This window comes from Ranitomeya variabilis, chromosome 7 (assembly GCF_051348905.1).
Source record: "Ranitomeya variabilis isolate aRanVar5 chromosome 7, aRanVar5.hap1, whole genome shotgun sequence".
Taxonomy (NCBI): Eukaryota; Metazoa; Chordata; class Amphibia; order Anura; family Dendrobatidae; genus Ranitomeya; species Ranitomeya variabilis.
The window spans coordinates 51,767,437-51,782,248 of record NC_135238.1 but is presented as its reverse complement, the minus strand read 5'-3'; the positions used below and the strand labels follow the sequence as shown (position 1 = coordinate 51,782,248).

Here is a 14,812-nt window from a genome sequence, read left to right as displayed (position 1 = left end):
GTGGAAGGGCTATGGTCAGGAGGATAATTCCTGGGTGGTCGCCTCTGATGTGCATGCAGCCGATTTAGTTCGTGCCTTTCACGCCGCTCATCCTGATCGCCCTGGTGGTCTTGGTGAGGGTTCGGTGACCCCTCACTAAGGGGGGGGTACTGTTGTGAATTTACCTTTTGGCTCCCTCTAGTGGCTACTAGTGATTTTACTCTGGGTATGTCTGTCATCCCTTGTATGCTCACCTGGGTCGTTAGGTCAGGGGTGTTGCTATATAAGCTCCCTGGACCTTCAGTTCAATGCCTGGCAACGTTGATATCAGAGCTAATCTGTAGTGCTCTTGTCTACTGATCCTGGTTCCTGCTTGATTAAGCTAAGTCTGCTTTCTTGCTTTTTGCTATTCGTTTTTGTTTGCATTTTTTGTCCAGCTTGTATATAATCTGTATCCTGACCTTGCTGGAAGCTCTAGGGTGGCTGGTGTTCTCATCTAGCGACCAACGTAGGCATGTTCCCCGGCTACTTCTAGTGTTGGCGTTAGGAGTAGATATATGGTCAACCCAGTTACCACTGCCCTATGAGCTGGATTTTTGTACTTCGCAGACTTGCTGATATCTCTGAGACCCTCGCCATTGGGGTCATAACAGTGGCCTCTGTCACCTCTGGTGTAGGGACAACTGAACTTTGCAGTTGGACAAGGATGTAGACTTGCTGACGGTGGTTGCAAGTGTGCAACAACAGGTGCAGGGTATGGACGTAGAACAGAGGAAGAGGCAGTGGTGTCACCCGCAGAGACTGTTTCTGTACCCTGGCATTTGACTCAACTAGTTAGGTGCTTTACTGTCATGTTCCTAAGCATGCTGTTGGTGGTCAGGCTGATAGTTGTGCTGTCATCGTGTTTAGCAATGAACCCCTGGACAAAGCATTTTGATGCGAAACGCCCATCGAGTGTCGTGAGTGCCTGGATAACCTAATCTCATTAGGTAATATAACTACTTTGTTTGCACATTATGCCATTTTTTATGTGGTTTCTTTGTTAATATAGCTACCTACTAAGCTTATATGACTACTTGTGTCTATGTATTTTATATCTAATGTGTTTATTCATTGCACTCTTTTGTTTGCGTATGTTTTATTAGTAACCATGCTAATATGGATCTATTAGATAATTATAAATATACAAGTCAACAAGTCCTGTGATTATTCTGATACTTTAGGCAAATTATCTTCCCATATATCTCCTTATAGACATATGCTGCAATAGTCCACTGTCATTATTTCATTATAACTGGATGGCTTCCTTCATTTACCCTTTTAGGTATATGCAGAATTATATTTTTATAAATGCATTTTCATTATCTTAGAACCATGTGTGATTGGTAAAAGTTGGTGATATATATTTTTTAACTTATACCTTTATATATGAATACTGATGTTGGTTTCCAAGTACACCCACCTTTGTTCATCTGTGGTGTTATACTGTTTTTAAGATTCCTTAATTTTATTTGTGATTACGTGTTTGTTTACTTTTCTAACTTTGATTTGTTAGGTCTTTTTTGGGGTCAGTATCTCTTGACATTAATTATGTAGGTGTTTCTAGTGCTTTTTTTTTAAGTTAATAGGACACTTATATCAGAGGTGATATTTTTATAATGTAGTTTATGGGGTTTTTTTTTTTTTTTTTTTACTTTTGGCTGTACTATACATTTAGAAATAACATCGTTTTTCTAGTGAATCACAGAAAAATAAATATCCTTAAACTGAATGTATTATTATAGTAATCTAAAGAGGCGCTTTTGGCTTAGACTTAGTAAATCTTTACACTGACTTTGTAGATATTGATCCTTAATGGTGTTTGTATTATTTTCCTCTGTAGCTGTCCTAACAAACAAGACTCAACCATTAGTGTACCAGAAAATGGCGTCTCAAAAAAAGGTCGTTTATCAGTTCAAGTGTTTAAATTTGTCGGCAATCATGACTATGTCTACATTCACTGCGCTGTCAGTCTGTGTGACGTCACTGCTGGATCCTGCGCCCCTGTAAGTACACACTGTACATTATTGTGTATTGCAATGTTTTGCTTCTTTGCAGTTTACATTTTGTATGTGTTTATAACATACAATTTCCATTCCATTATTGCAGTCGTGTTCTGGAATTAGGTCCCGAAGTTCAGCAGATGAAAAAAGCTATGTGCTAAGTTTGGGTCCAGTTAAGCGTGAAGGTAAGTGTATCACTTGTGTGATGATAAAAAAAATTGTAAAATAGTATACAGTATCAATTCTCCTTAATAAGACTTTTTATGCTACTTTTTAAGCACCAAACGAGACATACTGTATTTTAATCCCTTAAGGACTGAGCAAGTTTTCGAATTGGCTCTTTCATTTTTCCCTCCCCTTCTTCCAAGAACTGTAACTTTTGTGTTTTTCCACTGTCCCGATGAAGCAATGCCAGGGCTTGTTTTTTGAGGAACTAGTTGTACTATTGAATTACGCCATCCATTTTGTCATGCATTATGCTAGAAAATGGTGATCGCACAAGAAGTATAACACTTATAGACCATGGATACTGTATATATACTCATATAGACGATAGCCTAATTATTGGGGCCATCAGGGATAAATACGTACAAATATAACATATTCCAAGGGAAAACAGTAAAGATAATAAATATAATGACCACTCATGTGGTATGATGAAAGCATAGTAAAGCCTCACTCACCCTATACACTGTAATTGAGGATTCTGGGGTCTCCAATGTGACCATGAGTTGTAAAAGTCAAATTGAGACGGTGGTGGGATATCCGAGGGAAGACAAATCACGGAGTTTAGCGAGATCAAGAGAGCAGCGTGCACAAGTGCGATGCAGCAACCGGGGGCCCTGGCAGGTGATGGAAGCAAGACACTGAACCTCAGGGAGTATGTGACGTCACACAGTCAGTAGAAACCTACTGATCACTTCTCATCGCATTTATTAACCCCCACAATTCTGGAATTTAGATTTGTTTTTCCCCCAATACAATTTTTACAGATTGGGATAATTAATTTTAGATTTCGATAGATAAGACTTTTCGGAACACGTTGATACCAAAATTGTATTTTTTACAAATATATTTGCAGTTTTTTATTGTTAACTGGGGAATTTGGAGATAACTTGAACTTTTACATTTTTTTTCAATCTTTTTACTTTTTTTAAAACTTTTTAATGTATTGGGTAAGAGTTTAGGGAGTTTGTGGAGAATGTAGGAAATTAAAAGATAAAAAGGATACCAATGGCTTTATTAATTAGGACTAAGACAGATTTTTCTTTTTTAGGGAGTTTTAGGAATTGCATTTTACTAATGAGAATATCAGGATGAAATTGTACCCAAATATTTAATAATATATCGTGTAGTTCCAGTCTTAATGCAAAATCTATACCCGTGTCTCCTGTGACTAGTTACTTCTTATGTGGCAGAGTAACCCTTTAAAAGGAACCTGACAGCTGATACATGGTGCCGATCCATGGGTAGCATATATCAGGCACTGGCTGTCTGATTTCATCCATATATGATGAACTCTGAAATGCTGTGTCGTTTCAGAGAAAATTTAGAAGCTTGGTGTACAATCGGTTGATTTACGAGGTGCTAGTGCAACGGGGTACATGACTGCTTAGACCGAGGCAAAAGAATTTCACCGCACACTCTCTATTTCAGTGGTGCAAAAAGTTTATTTTTGGGAGTATATAAAGACAGAATATGGCTATGAATTGAGCAACAAAGTTAAATGTTTTGACCCCACCAGGGTCTTTTCTACTAAGCCATACGGGCGTGGGAGAGCCGAATCCATCTACAACAATATAGCACCTTATCACACGTCTTGTGCAGTCCTCTACTGTTGAGAAACATTTTTTCCTCTTGCTCCAACAACTTAAAACGACTTAGTGCAAAAGACCCTGGTGGGTTCGAAATGTCTAACTTTGTTGCTCAACTCATAGCCATAATAAAGAGTGTGCGGTGAATTTCTCTTGCCACGTTTCAGAGAAAGACATGGTTTAATAGCAGCCGGGGATCGAAATGTGTTGGCGACTAGTCTGACAGGCTGGTTCTCACCAGCTTCTCCCATCCCACTGCTCTATAATGACAGGTCTCTCCCTGCGTATGTGCATAGGGAGAAACTTGTCAATCACAAGCAGTGGAACAGGGAAAAGTCGTCGCCGATCTGCCTGTCGAACCAGTCTGTCAGATCAGTTTCTCGTGTGGCTAGGTCCACTGTGGCTATATTTTTCTCCGGAAGGCAAAGAGGCTTTACTAGGGTAATATCACCACATAATCGCGAAGGAGCCTTCAGATGTCAGCTTTCATCTGGGAGATGCACATACATCGCTCTTTTCAGTTTACAGGTCATTTCTGTCTTCTGTTTGCTAACTTATTTCATACTCTCTGGATAATTCATGTGTCTATTGTTCAACAGATGAAGTTAAAACCCCTCCACCTTCTGGCTGTATAGGTAAGATATTTAAACACTATATGTATATTTTATGACCAGTTTCTCTTTTTTGCTTGAAAAAAATATGTATAAGTGTCTTTCCTGTCTTCTTGGTAATGAGAATGTGATATCAGGAAATTATCGATTGGTTAAATCAGGTTTTAATTTTAAATATATCTTTATTTTCAATTTGATTATATTTTCTTCATACGACTAAATAAAAAAAAATTAACAATCTACATAAAGTTAAAAAGCAGTAATAGCCTGGCTCAGAATCCATTTTTCATATTGAAGCCGTCGGAGCTTCTAATCTAAACATGCTCCAGTCTAGGCAAAAGTCAATGCCAATGGTGGATCCGGTGTTATAAACTGTAAATAGCGGAATCCCCTTTCATTGTAATCCTGTCCGCCGTCAATGAAACTGCTATATTGTTTTCTATAAAAAATTTAAAATGTGTGAGTATGGCATGTAACATAAAAAACTGATTTATGCACTTGGTCAATCTTGTATTCCCATTAAGACACTGGAAAGGAGGTTAGATGAAAGGGAAACATTCTTAAGTGTAGGATCAGATTGTAAACAGGGTTTATTTGTATATATCATGCCTCCTAAACTTGTCATTCAGTGCGAATATCTGCTTAAATCAGTCTAGATCAGGCTAAAGGGACTTCAGGTGACATGAAACATAGTCCAATATACTGTATAAAGAGGGGGCAATAGGAATGAGGATCAGGGAAAGGAAACAGGCAGAGGAAGACAGAAATATTATGCAGAGCTTTCTAACAAGTCTTTTACCTCACCCCAGAGCTGATTGAGATCAAGACAGCTTAGCTCTGCTGTACAATATCCTCCATGCTGCTAATCTGTAAAACAACAATAAAACTCAATCGGATATTAAAATCCTTGTTCCAAAATGTTCTTTTTTTCAGGCACACATGAATCTTCTGCGCTCATTGGATTTGTCCTCCTTCTGATGACCCAAGTTTGGTTTGGCTAGACCTTCAGATGAACCATTGATTAGAATAACATTGATATTGTCAGATCATCTTTTATCTATAATCCACTTATGTTCAATAGTAAAAACTTTATATTTTTGTGTTCTAGTCTTGGACAGCATATAGCTCATTGTTGTTTTATCAATCAGCCATTTAGAGCAGATCGTACATATTATACACTGTGCATAATAGACAGTGTCAGATTGGGGTGGTGCCAAGTGCCCACCAGTAATTAACTCCAGGGCCCCACTTTTCAGCTGCATGCAAATGTGACATTATATAGAGAACTGACCCCCACTTAGGACCACCTTCAGTAAGTCACAAGAGAGAAGCTGGTCAGACTGGTTTATGCTTTGATGGACTTGAGTTATACATATAATTTGGTCATCTAAATGATTGTCTCTGGCATAGTCAACATCAAAAATATCAGCTTCCCAAGCAAAACCAGCTCTTTGATGAGGGTGTCTGAATCCGAAGATGATATCCTTCATGGCTACGTTCTGAAAATTATGGTTTCTGATGAGACAACCCATTTAAGGTCATGAACTGACAACCCCCTTTTATAACAACAGATTGATCTGAGCTAATATTATTACACTTGAGCAGCACTTCACTACTGGAATTAATTTTCATACTCTATAATAAGTGTTAACATTATGGGGCCACTATTGTTAGACAGAATTAGGTATTGTCCAACACCGGAATGGTCAGTCCATATTATTTTACTGTCAGAGGGTCTCACTAATCATTATCAGGGGCATAACTAGAGTAGATACAGGAGTACAGTAGCACATGGACACTAGAGTCTAGGGGATCTAAGTGGTCCCCTTAGGCCATTTGAGAACATCAATACTATTAGTTGGGATACCTATTGGAAATTTTGCATTGAGGTCCATGAGTTTTAAGTTCCACCATTAATCATTATCACAAAACAAGGCTAATCCATCATTGAATTTATTTTCGAAATTGCTTTAATAAATCATAAAGGTGTAACCTGAGTAGCTGCTTTTCAGCAAATACTATGTAGTGTCAACTTTTCTAATTTATTATCTTGCTAATAGAAATAAAAAGTAAGAAGCAAATCATAGGGGTTTTATTCAGTGTATGAATGTTTTCTAAATTAATAATTTTAGAACATAAAATTTGCTTTTCAGATCAATAAACTTTTTTGGAATCAATAATTATGTCTATGCATTAACATAACCTACAAATATGTTTTATCATTGCTACACACGTCAAAAAACGTAAGGTACTTAGTTAACATCTAATGATCAAAATGTTCAAAACCCATTCAACCACGTCAAAGTGACCGCATAGCTCTAGTGACTCACCTGTCTAGGTGCCCAGACAGGCCTTATATGAGCTAGGAAAGAGATGGGAACCAGGCTTAGCTCTAAATTCAAACCATTGGTAGATAAGGTTGGTAGATAAGGGTACACAGCCAAAGAGACAGCCACATCCTAAAATCTACAAAATAAAAAACATGAAAAAGACACCTTTAGTATTAAGTTAATACACAGGTGCACAAATACACTTTGCCCAATATGCTCTATATGCTAATTGTACATAGACATTGCTGTTTACTATATTATTCATACCGTACCAGGAGTTGATTGAGTACAGTAAGACTCCTTAAATCCAATGTTTAATGGAAGAAGTTCATGTCAAATAATCTTGTCAGCGTTATCACTTCTTAGACCCGTCCAGAATGCTCTAGATATTATATTTTTAAATCCACTTTGTCACAAACTTCTATCTTCTCATTTTCAGAAAAAAAAAGTTACTTGCTCTCTGCAGCTAAAAGCAGAATAAAATAGCTATCTTAAATTTTTAAACTATTAACTGATCTATATGAAACTTAAACTTTCGGTAGATGTTTTTCTACTTACACAGGATTCTAAGATTTATCTATATTGATAAAAGTTTAAATCAGTCATTCCAACCATAAAATGATGCCATAATATTGATATTAATATTAATTTGATTTACCTATCAATTAATATTGATAGGCAAATCATTCATTACACTGGTCAATTTCTGACCAATCACAGGCTTAACGTACAAAAACTGACTAATAGAATGAATGAGTTGAAGTGAATATTTAATAGCACTAATATTAAAGTGGCATTCAAATCCTATACCAATATGTAGTAGGTGTAATAATAATCATACCAGCAAATACCTCCAATTAGAAATATGTACCTCCTATCACAGTGTAGGCTGGCGATAAAATAATGATCTTACCACCGATCAGAAGCAGTGTTTGCCGCGCTGTCATGCACATGACATCATAACAAACACCCAGTGTTCGGGGACCGAACCAGAACAGTAACACGGACTTCCTGGGGAAGTCTGTGTTCGGTGTCTGTGCCCAAACATTAGGTATTCGGTACAGATGCCGAACTTTACTGTTTGGGTTTGCCCATCTCTATTTATCACCTGTCCTGCTTGTAGTGGTGCATCACTGTCCCTCAAAATATTCACCCAATGGCTCATGAAACTCATGTATTGTCATTGCCCAAAGCTGCACAAGGTGATACGCCAATGACTGCACCACCAACAACTTGACCAGACTAGAGTTTGCAAACAAACTGATGACTGGGATAATATGTCTTTTTTTCTCGACACAAAATAAGGGATGGATATTTTCCTGTATGATAGAGAAGGAGGAGGTGTATTTGGAGTACGACAAGCAGTAATGGTGGATGACAATGGTGATGATATTACTGATTAGATGTGGCCTCACTCAGCGAAAGATGAACATAACTAGAAAGGAGAGGAGAAAACCTGAAGGCTTGATCTCCTTTCTGGCCACCTTGCTTTTTTCCAAACGATATGGTGATGGAGAGCTGTTGTTCCTGGTCTATACAAGGCAGTGCGTCCACAGTTTATTTTAATTTTGCAGAGCCTGAAGTTCTACTGTCTGCAATGTATAAAAGAACTCCCGTAAATGAGATGCCCACACGTATGACTCGCTACCACTGCAAATAAACCTTTTAGGCCCTGTTGAGCTTCCTCCACCAACAGCATGTTCAGCATCAAATGCTCCAGAGCTAATCACAGAATGATCAGATTTTGACCCAAAATGACGATATATATTGCGAAGGCCAACGCAATGTTTCTCTGGTGACATCATCTTCTCAGCAACCTTATCTGTCATCGGTGGCACCCATGGTGCGATAAACTTAGATATGTGATGGAGTTTAACAGGATGACTCTAGGACTCTGAAAGGTTTCTGCAACACGCTGATGACTCAGGCACCTGAGTTTTAATAATCCCATTTTAAATTTGCATTTATAACGCAACATCTGTACTAAATCAAAATTGAAAACCATCATTATTATAGAGAATACATTGAATACAGGACCCTGAGATCAGCTTTATATGAGTAATTATTATGTCAGGTTCACTTTAACACTATCTGATAATGAAGAAAAAGGAGAAAAATGGGAGTGCCATCTAAGCGTAATATTAAAAGTGTAACATCAAAGTGGGGTGTCAACGATTAAGTGCAGTGCCCCAGAGTCCTTGTCGTTGCAGTAATGTCGATCTTCCACCAGGGGGAGTAATGGTACATCTGATGGTACTAAGAGAGTTCACCTGACCAGGTATCACAGTCACACACTGCACTTAACACTTCGGCCACCAGGGGGAGCAACAGGTTCTATCTACTAGGCCACTCCTCACACTCGGGTAAAACTGGGGGTTGGATAGGAAGTTAGACAGAAAGCTGCCTTGGTGAGACCCAGAGAAGACCTCTCAGGCAGACAGGGAGAGAAGGAGGAACATCTGAGCTGCAGATAGAGGTCCCTGTCAGGGGTGGGATCCTGACAGAGATATAGCAAGAGATAGAACGTTACGGAGCTGCGCCTGCACCTCATTGCGGCAGCATCCTAAGAAAGGACAGGAAGCGAAGTATATTGTGGAGAAGTGAGAAACGAGATCACAGCACAAGGAGATAATACCAGGAGGAGTCCTGCCTTAAGATCGGCAACATCCTTCTGAGGCGCGTAGCCGGTGGCCGGAACACCGAGGGAGTAATTGGCTCTACGCATTACTTTGAAACATGGCAGGACAGTTAATTCCAAGTTGGCTGCCCAACTTTTAACCTAATGAAGACAACGGAGGCAAATTGTGGGAGAGGGGCGTCACTAGGGTCCCTATAAAATAGCTCCAGGCCTACCCCGTAATACGGGTCATCCTATCCATACCATCTGGGGGACGGAGAGAGAGAAACAGAAACATACACGACAGTTGTGAGGACTATCCTGTGGTGCTCAGCAGGGAGGTACTACAACACACAGGCGCTAGTAGGATGGCTACTGATTTCCACCTGCAAAGGGAACTCTGGATGTGCCTTCAGACCGGCCGGACTCAGCCTGCCCTGTGAACGGTACTCTGGACTGTGGACACTGAAGTCTTCAGTAAAAGGTAAAGAGGCTGCAACCTTTGTGTCCTCGTTATTCATCGTGCCTTACAACATCCACCATCACCACCTACTCATCAAGGGAAGCCCTGGGGACATACTTCACCTGTGGGAAGGTATTCCATCTAGCTGCCATTCCATCACCCCAGAGGACCCCTAGCAGCGTCGGTCATCCTGACCGAACACCACAGGTGGCGTCACGAACACTTGACAAACTACACCTTTAATTGGGCGCTCCTTAGCAGGGCCACGGACCGGGTCGGGCCACCGTGACATTCCCAGAACCGAGACAGAGGGACCCGGTACCGAGTACCCCACTGCCCTGCGCCTGGGGGCGATCCATAAGCTCACTTCATGGAGTTGTGCAAGTCGGCACAACTCTGAAAGGAACGTGTCTTCGATATGGATCCCTGATGGTGGTTTGTTGCCAGCGTGGTAGCCGTGGACAATTCCTGGGAATGGTTTCAATGTGCGGGGTAGAGCAAAGAAACAGAAGACCAGGTTATTATGGTGGGAGTGCAATGCGCTATTAGGCACGCCACTCCGCCCCATCTCCCTTCTATCAATGTTAATGAAAATCTATAAATAGGCTGTATGGATCATAACAGATATATACCTGATGAAGGCTAGACAGCCAAAACGCATTGTGCTTATGTTTTATTGAGTAATTTAAATTTGTCATATGTTATCGAGCAACCCTTTGGTAGTTTCGGTACCTAAAACTCAATGTAGACAAAACCGAACTCATCATCTTTCCCCCATCTCGCGTATTCCCCCTACCTGATCTATCTATTATATGGTAAACGGCATCACGCTCTCTCCCGCACCTGAAATACGCTGCCTCGGGGTATTTCTCAACTCTGCCCTGCCCTTCAAACCGCACGTCCAAACTCTTGCCACCTCCTGTAACCTACAACTCAAAAATATTGTCAGAATTCATCCCTTCCTCAGCCTACAATCTACCAAAACTCTTGTGCATGCCCCATCATTTCCCACCTCGATTATTGCAACACCCTCCTCTGTGGCCTCCCCGCTAACTCTCTTGCACCGCTCCAGTCTGTCCTCAACTCTGCTGCCCGGCTAATCCACCTCTCTTCTCGCTACTCCCCTGCTTCTCCCCTCTGCAAATCCCTCCACTGGCTCCCAATTCCCCAACGAATCCAGTTCAAATTACTAATACTGATCTACAAAGCCATCCACAACCTGTCCCCTCCCTATATCTCTGAACTAATCTCCCACTATCTTCCCTCACATAATCTCCGATCCTCCCAAGACCTCCTACTCTCCACCACACTTATTCGTTCCTCACACAACAGCCTCCAAGATTTCTCCCGAATATCCCCCATCCTCTGGAATTCCACACCTCAACATGTCCGATTATCCAACACCCTCGGATCCTTCAGACAGAAGCTGAAAACCCATCTCTTCAAGAAAGCCTACAGCCTGCAATAACCATTCTGCCGCCTCACCAACCACCAGAGCTGCCGCCTCACCAGCACCCGAGCTGCAGCACCTCTGACCTTCTGTCTCTTCCCCACTATCCCATAGAATGTAAGTCCGCAAGGACAGGGTCCTCTCTCCCCTCTGTAACAGTCTGTCACTGTAAACGTGTTTACTGTAAATTATATCTGTAACTCTGTTTGTAACCCCTTTCTCATGTACAGCACCATGGAATTAATGGTGCTATATAAATAAATAATAATAATAATAATAATAATAATAACAGTTTTTAAACATTTGTATCCATCCATACCTCTGGATCCTCGATGTATCTGAGTGGAAGCACTTAATAGCCTGGCCTTCTGTTTCTTTGCTTTAACACTATCTCTGCAGCAATGGAAGAGCATCAGAAAAAGAAAAAGTGTACACAAGAACCAATAATGAAAAATACAAATTTTATTGACAAGAAAAAAACAAAGTTACTAAAAAGTGGGAAACCACAAGATGGCACCATACACCCATACACATAATAATAATAATAATAACAATAATTTTATTTATATAGCGCCAACATATTCCGCAGCGCTTTACAACTTATAGAGGGGATTTGTACAGACAATAGACATTACAGCATAACAGAAATCACAGTTCAAAACAGATACCAGGAGAAATGAGGGCCCTGCTCGCAAGCTTACAAACTATGAGGAAAAGGGGAGACACGAGAGGTGGACGGTAACAATTGCTTTAGTTATTTGCACCAGCCATAGTGTAAGGCTCGGTTGTTCATGTAACCAGTTAACAGCCTAAGTATGTAGCAGTACAGACACAGAGGCTATTGACTGCATAAAGTGTATGAGAACATAATGCGAGGAACCTGATTTTTTTTTTTTTTTTTTTATTAGGCCACACAGGGATAGTTGGGTTAATGCGTTGAGGCGGTAGGCCAATCTGAACAAATGAGTTTTTAGGGCACGCTTAAAACTGTGGGGATTGGGGATTAATCGTATTAACCTGGGTAGTGCATTCCAAAGAATCGGCGCAGCACGTGTAAAGTCTTGGAGACGGGAATGGGAGGTTCTGATTATTGAGGATGCTAACCTGAGGTCATTAGCGGAGGGCACGGGTAGGGTGGTAGACTGAGACCAGAGAGGAGATGTAGGGTGGTGCTGAGCCATGGAGTGCTTTGTGGATGAGGGTAGTAGTTTTGTACTGGATTCTGGAGTGGATGGGTAGCCAGTGTAATGACTGGCACAAGGTAGAGGCATCGGTGTAACGGTTGGTGAAGAATATGATCCTGGCAGCAGCATTCAGGACAGATTGGAGCGGGGAGAGTTTGGTAAGAGGGGGGCTGATTAGTAGAGAGTTACAATAGTCCACACGAGAATGAATAAGTGAGACAGTAAGAGTTTTTGCAGAGTCGAAAGTAAGAAAAGGGCGAATTCTAGAAATATAGAATTTGTCACGAACCCCTGACCGCTGCCACCAATTTGTCAGGGATCCACACCGTGACCGTCCCCCCTACGTCACGGATCGGGGTGACTTTAGGCCAACAGACGGCTATCACATGTGCAGGGGGGCTTATCTTTGTTATCCCTCCACTCCACAATGTGATAAAAAGACACACACGAGGCTATTGACCTCTTAGTTTACAGCAGGGGCTTATTCTAGGTATCCCACTGCTCTTCTATATACCACGAACTGCAGGGACTTATGTATCCCGCTTAACACTTGCAGCTCTCTGGCGCCCCCCTTACTCTCAGGTCAGATTAGGTACTGCACCTAGGGTAATTAGTCGCCAGAACGGCTACCTGCTATGTACTGGCTATTGGGCACGCTGCAGCGACACGATAACTACTCCCACTCAGGCAGGAACAATAATTATTAACGCCGCAGTCGCTACAACATCACCCAAGGTCCAGTGCACACGTTTTTGCTGCCACCAGCTCCGATTAAACGGGTCCGAAGCTAACCCAACACAGTAGCGTAATTCCCTTCAGGAGACTTAGGGTACGTTTTAGAGCATGGAGAAAGAACTAGTAATAAATATTATACCCCACAAAATTTAGGCAGTGCTTTATCAAAATATTTTACAAAGATGTTACAAATGAGACAATTACAAATATGTACAAGGTAATTATATAAAAGAAAACAAGGATTACATGAGAATAACACTTACATGTGTTCAAAGCATTGCAGGCAACCAGGCTAGTGGAGTTTCCATCTGTCAAAATGCATCAGTAGGTCTGGATAGAGAGCAGACAGACAGCTCAGGTAAAAACTGAAAAAACTGCTAAATAGAGTCTGCACAGAAAGATTATATAGTCAAAAAGGTTCACAAGATTACGTATAAGAAGAGTCTTTGAATCATAGGACTCCAAATGGGAAGCAAAGAAATCCAAAAGCAAGTATTTAGTATAAACATTACCTCTTGTGGGTGATGGTGCTGCCCCAACCTACGTTTCGGGCTGCTGCCTTCTTCTGACCTGCAGAAGACCCCTCTCTATTTTTTTCCCTTGTTTTTAGAATTAGTAAAAGATAACAAAAGTGTTACATCTATCTCAAAAAGATGCAACTGACAAATACAACTAATTCTAAGAAAAACAAGCCTATGAAAAACAATAATAATTTTATGGCCCTTGAAATGGGACAATAAAGAGACAAAAAGAGATGTTTGGTCAATAAGGTCAAAATTATTTTGTTCATTAAAACATTTATTCCATGGCTATGATTTTATTAGAGTAAAAAAGTGCATATAAATTGCCTTTTCTTTATCTTCTCTGATTATTTACACTCATTGACAAACACATGAAATGAATGGCGGCTAATAATACAGATGATATTACAGGTATCTGCTTACAGGTCCCCTGTAGTTCTCCTACTCGTGAGCACTTAGCCCATCAGATCTTTGTTTTATTGAAGCATTTATACTACTCCCGCTATATAAATGATGTCGGCTCATGAACACAATGCAATGCAGACTACACTATGTCTCTTCATTTGTATGGATTGATTAAAGTGCTTAATGATGTGTAACTCACAATAGCCATTATAGGCTGCACCTGGCAAGGATGGCCCAAATCGTGTGTTAATAATATGACGAAAAGTCCTACACTGATCTCATGCATCGATAGTGCGAATGTACAGAGGACAATACATTTCATCGACAGAAGAACGCACTTTCTGCTCAAGGTACGCTACGTTTTGACTTCTATTATAGAATTCCAAGATTACTGTTAATACTGAAATGTTTTGTAAAGGATATATATCGTGGAGGATAGAGGGGCCACATCATCTCACATTTTTTTTCAAGTTAGTAAGCTTGATCTATCTATTAGATAGATCATCAATCTCAGATCCATGGGGGTCCAACCCCTGGCACCCCCACTAATTAGCTACTCTTAGCGTCTGCTGAATAACATAGAAATGTCAACGTCTTAGTCCCGGCTGCCAGATTCTGTAGATCTGCTGCTATTAAAATGAATGAAGTATTAATATAACAG

General features: G+C 40.6%; 1 protein-coding gene across 1 annotated transcript in view; it reads left to right on the top strand.

Moving 5' to 3' along the window:
* The window catches only part of LOC143785929 (uromodulin-like), a 68,024-nt gene extending 61,123 nt beyond the window's left edge, over positions 1-6,901 (top strand). Inside the window, exons 13-16 of the mRNA XM_077275073.1 lie at positions 1,862-2,024; positions 2,128-2,206; positions 4,435-4,470; positions 5,380-6,901. Of these exons, the coding sequence (XP_077131188.1) occupies positions 1,862-2,024; positions 2,128-2,206; positions 4,435-4,470; positions 5,380-5,447 (346 nt within the window). The 3' untranslated portion in view covers positions 5,448-6,901. The remainder of the gene's footprint in view (positions 1-1,861; positions 2,025-2,127; positions 2,207-4,434; positions 4,471-5,379) is intronic.
* Positions 6,902-14,812: the final 7,911 nt, after the last annotated feature.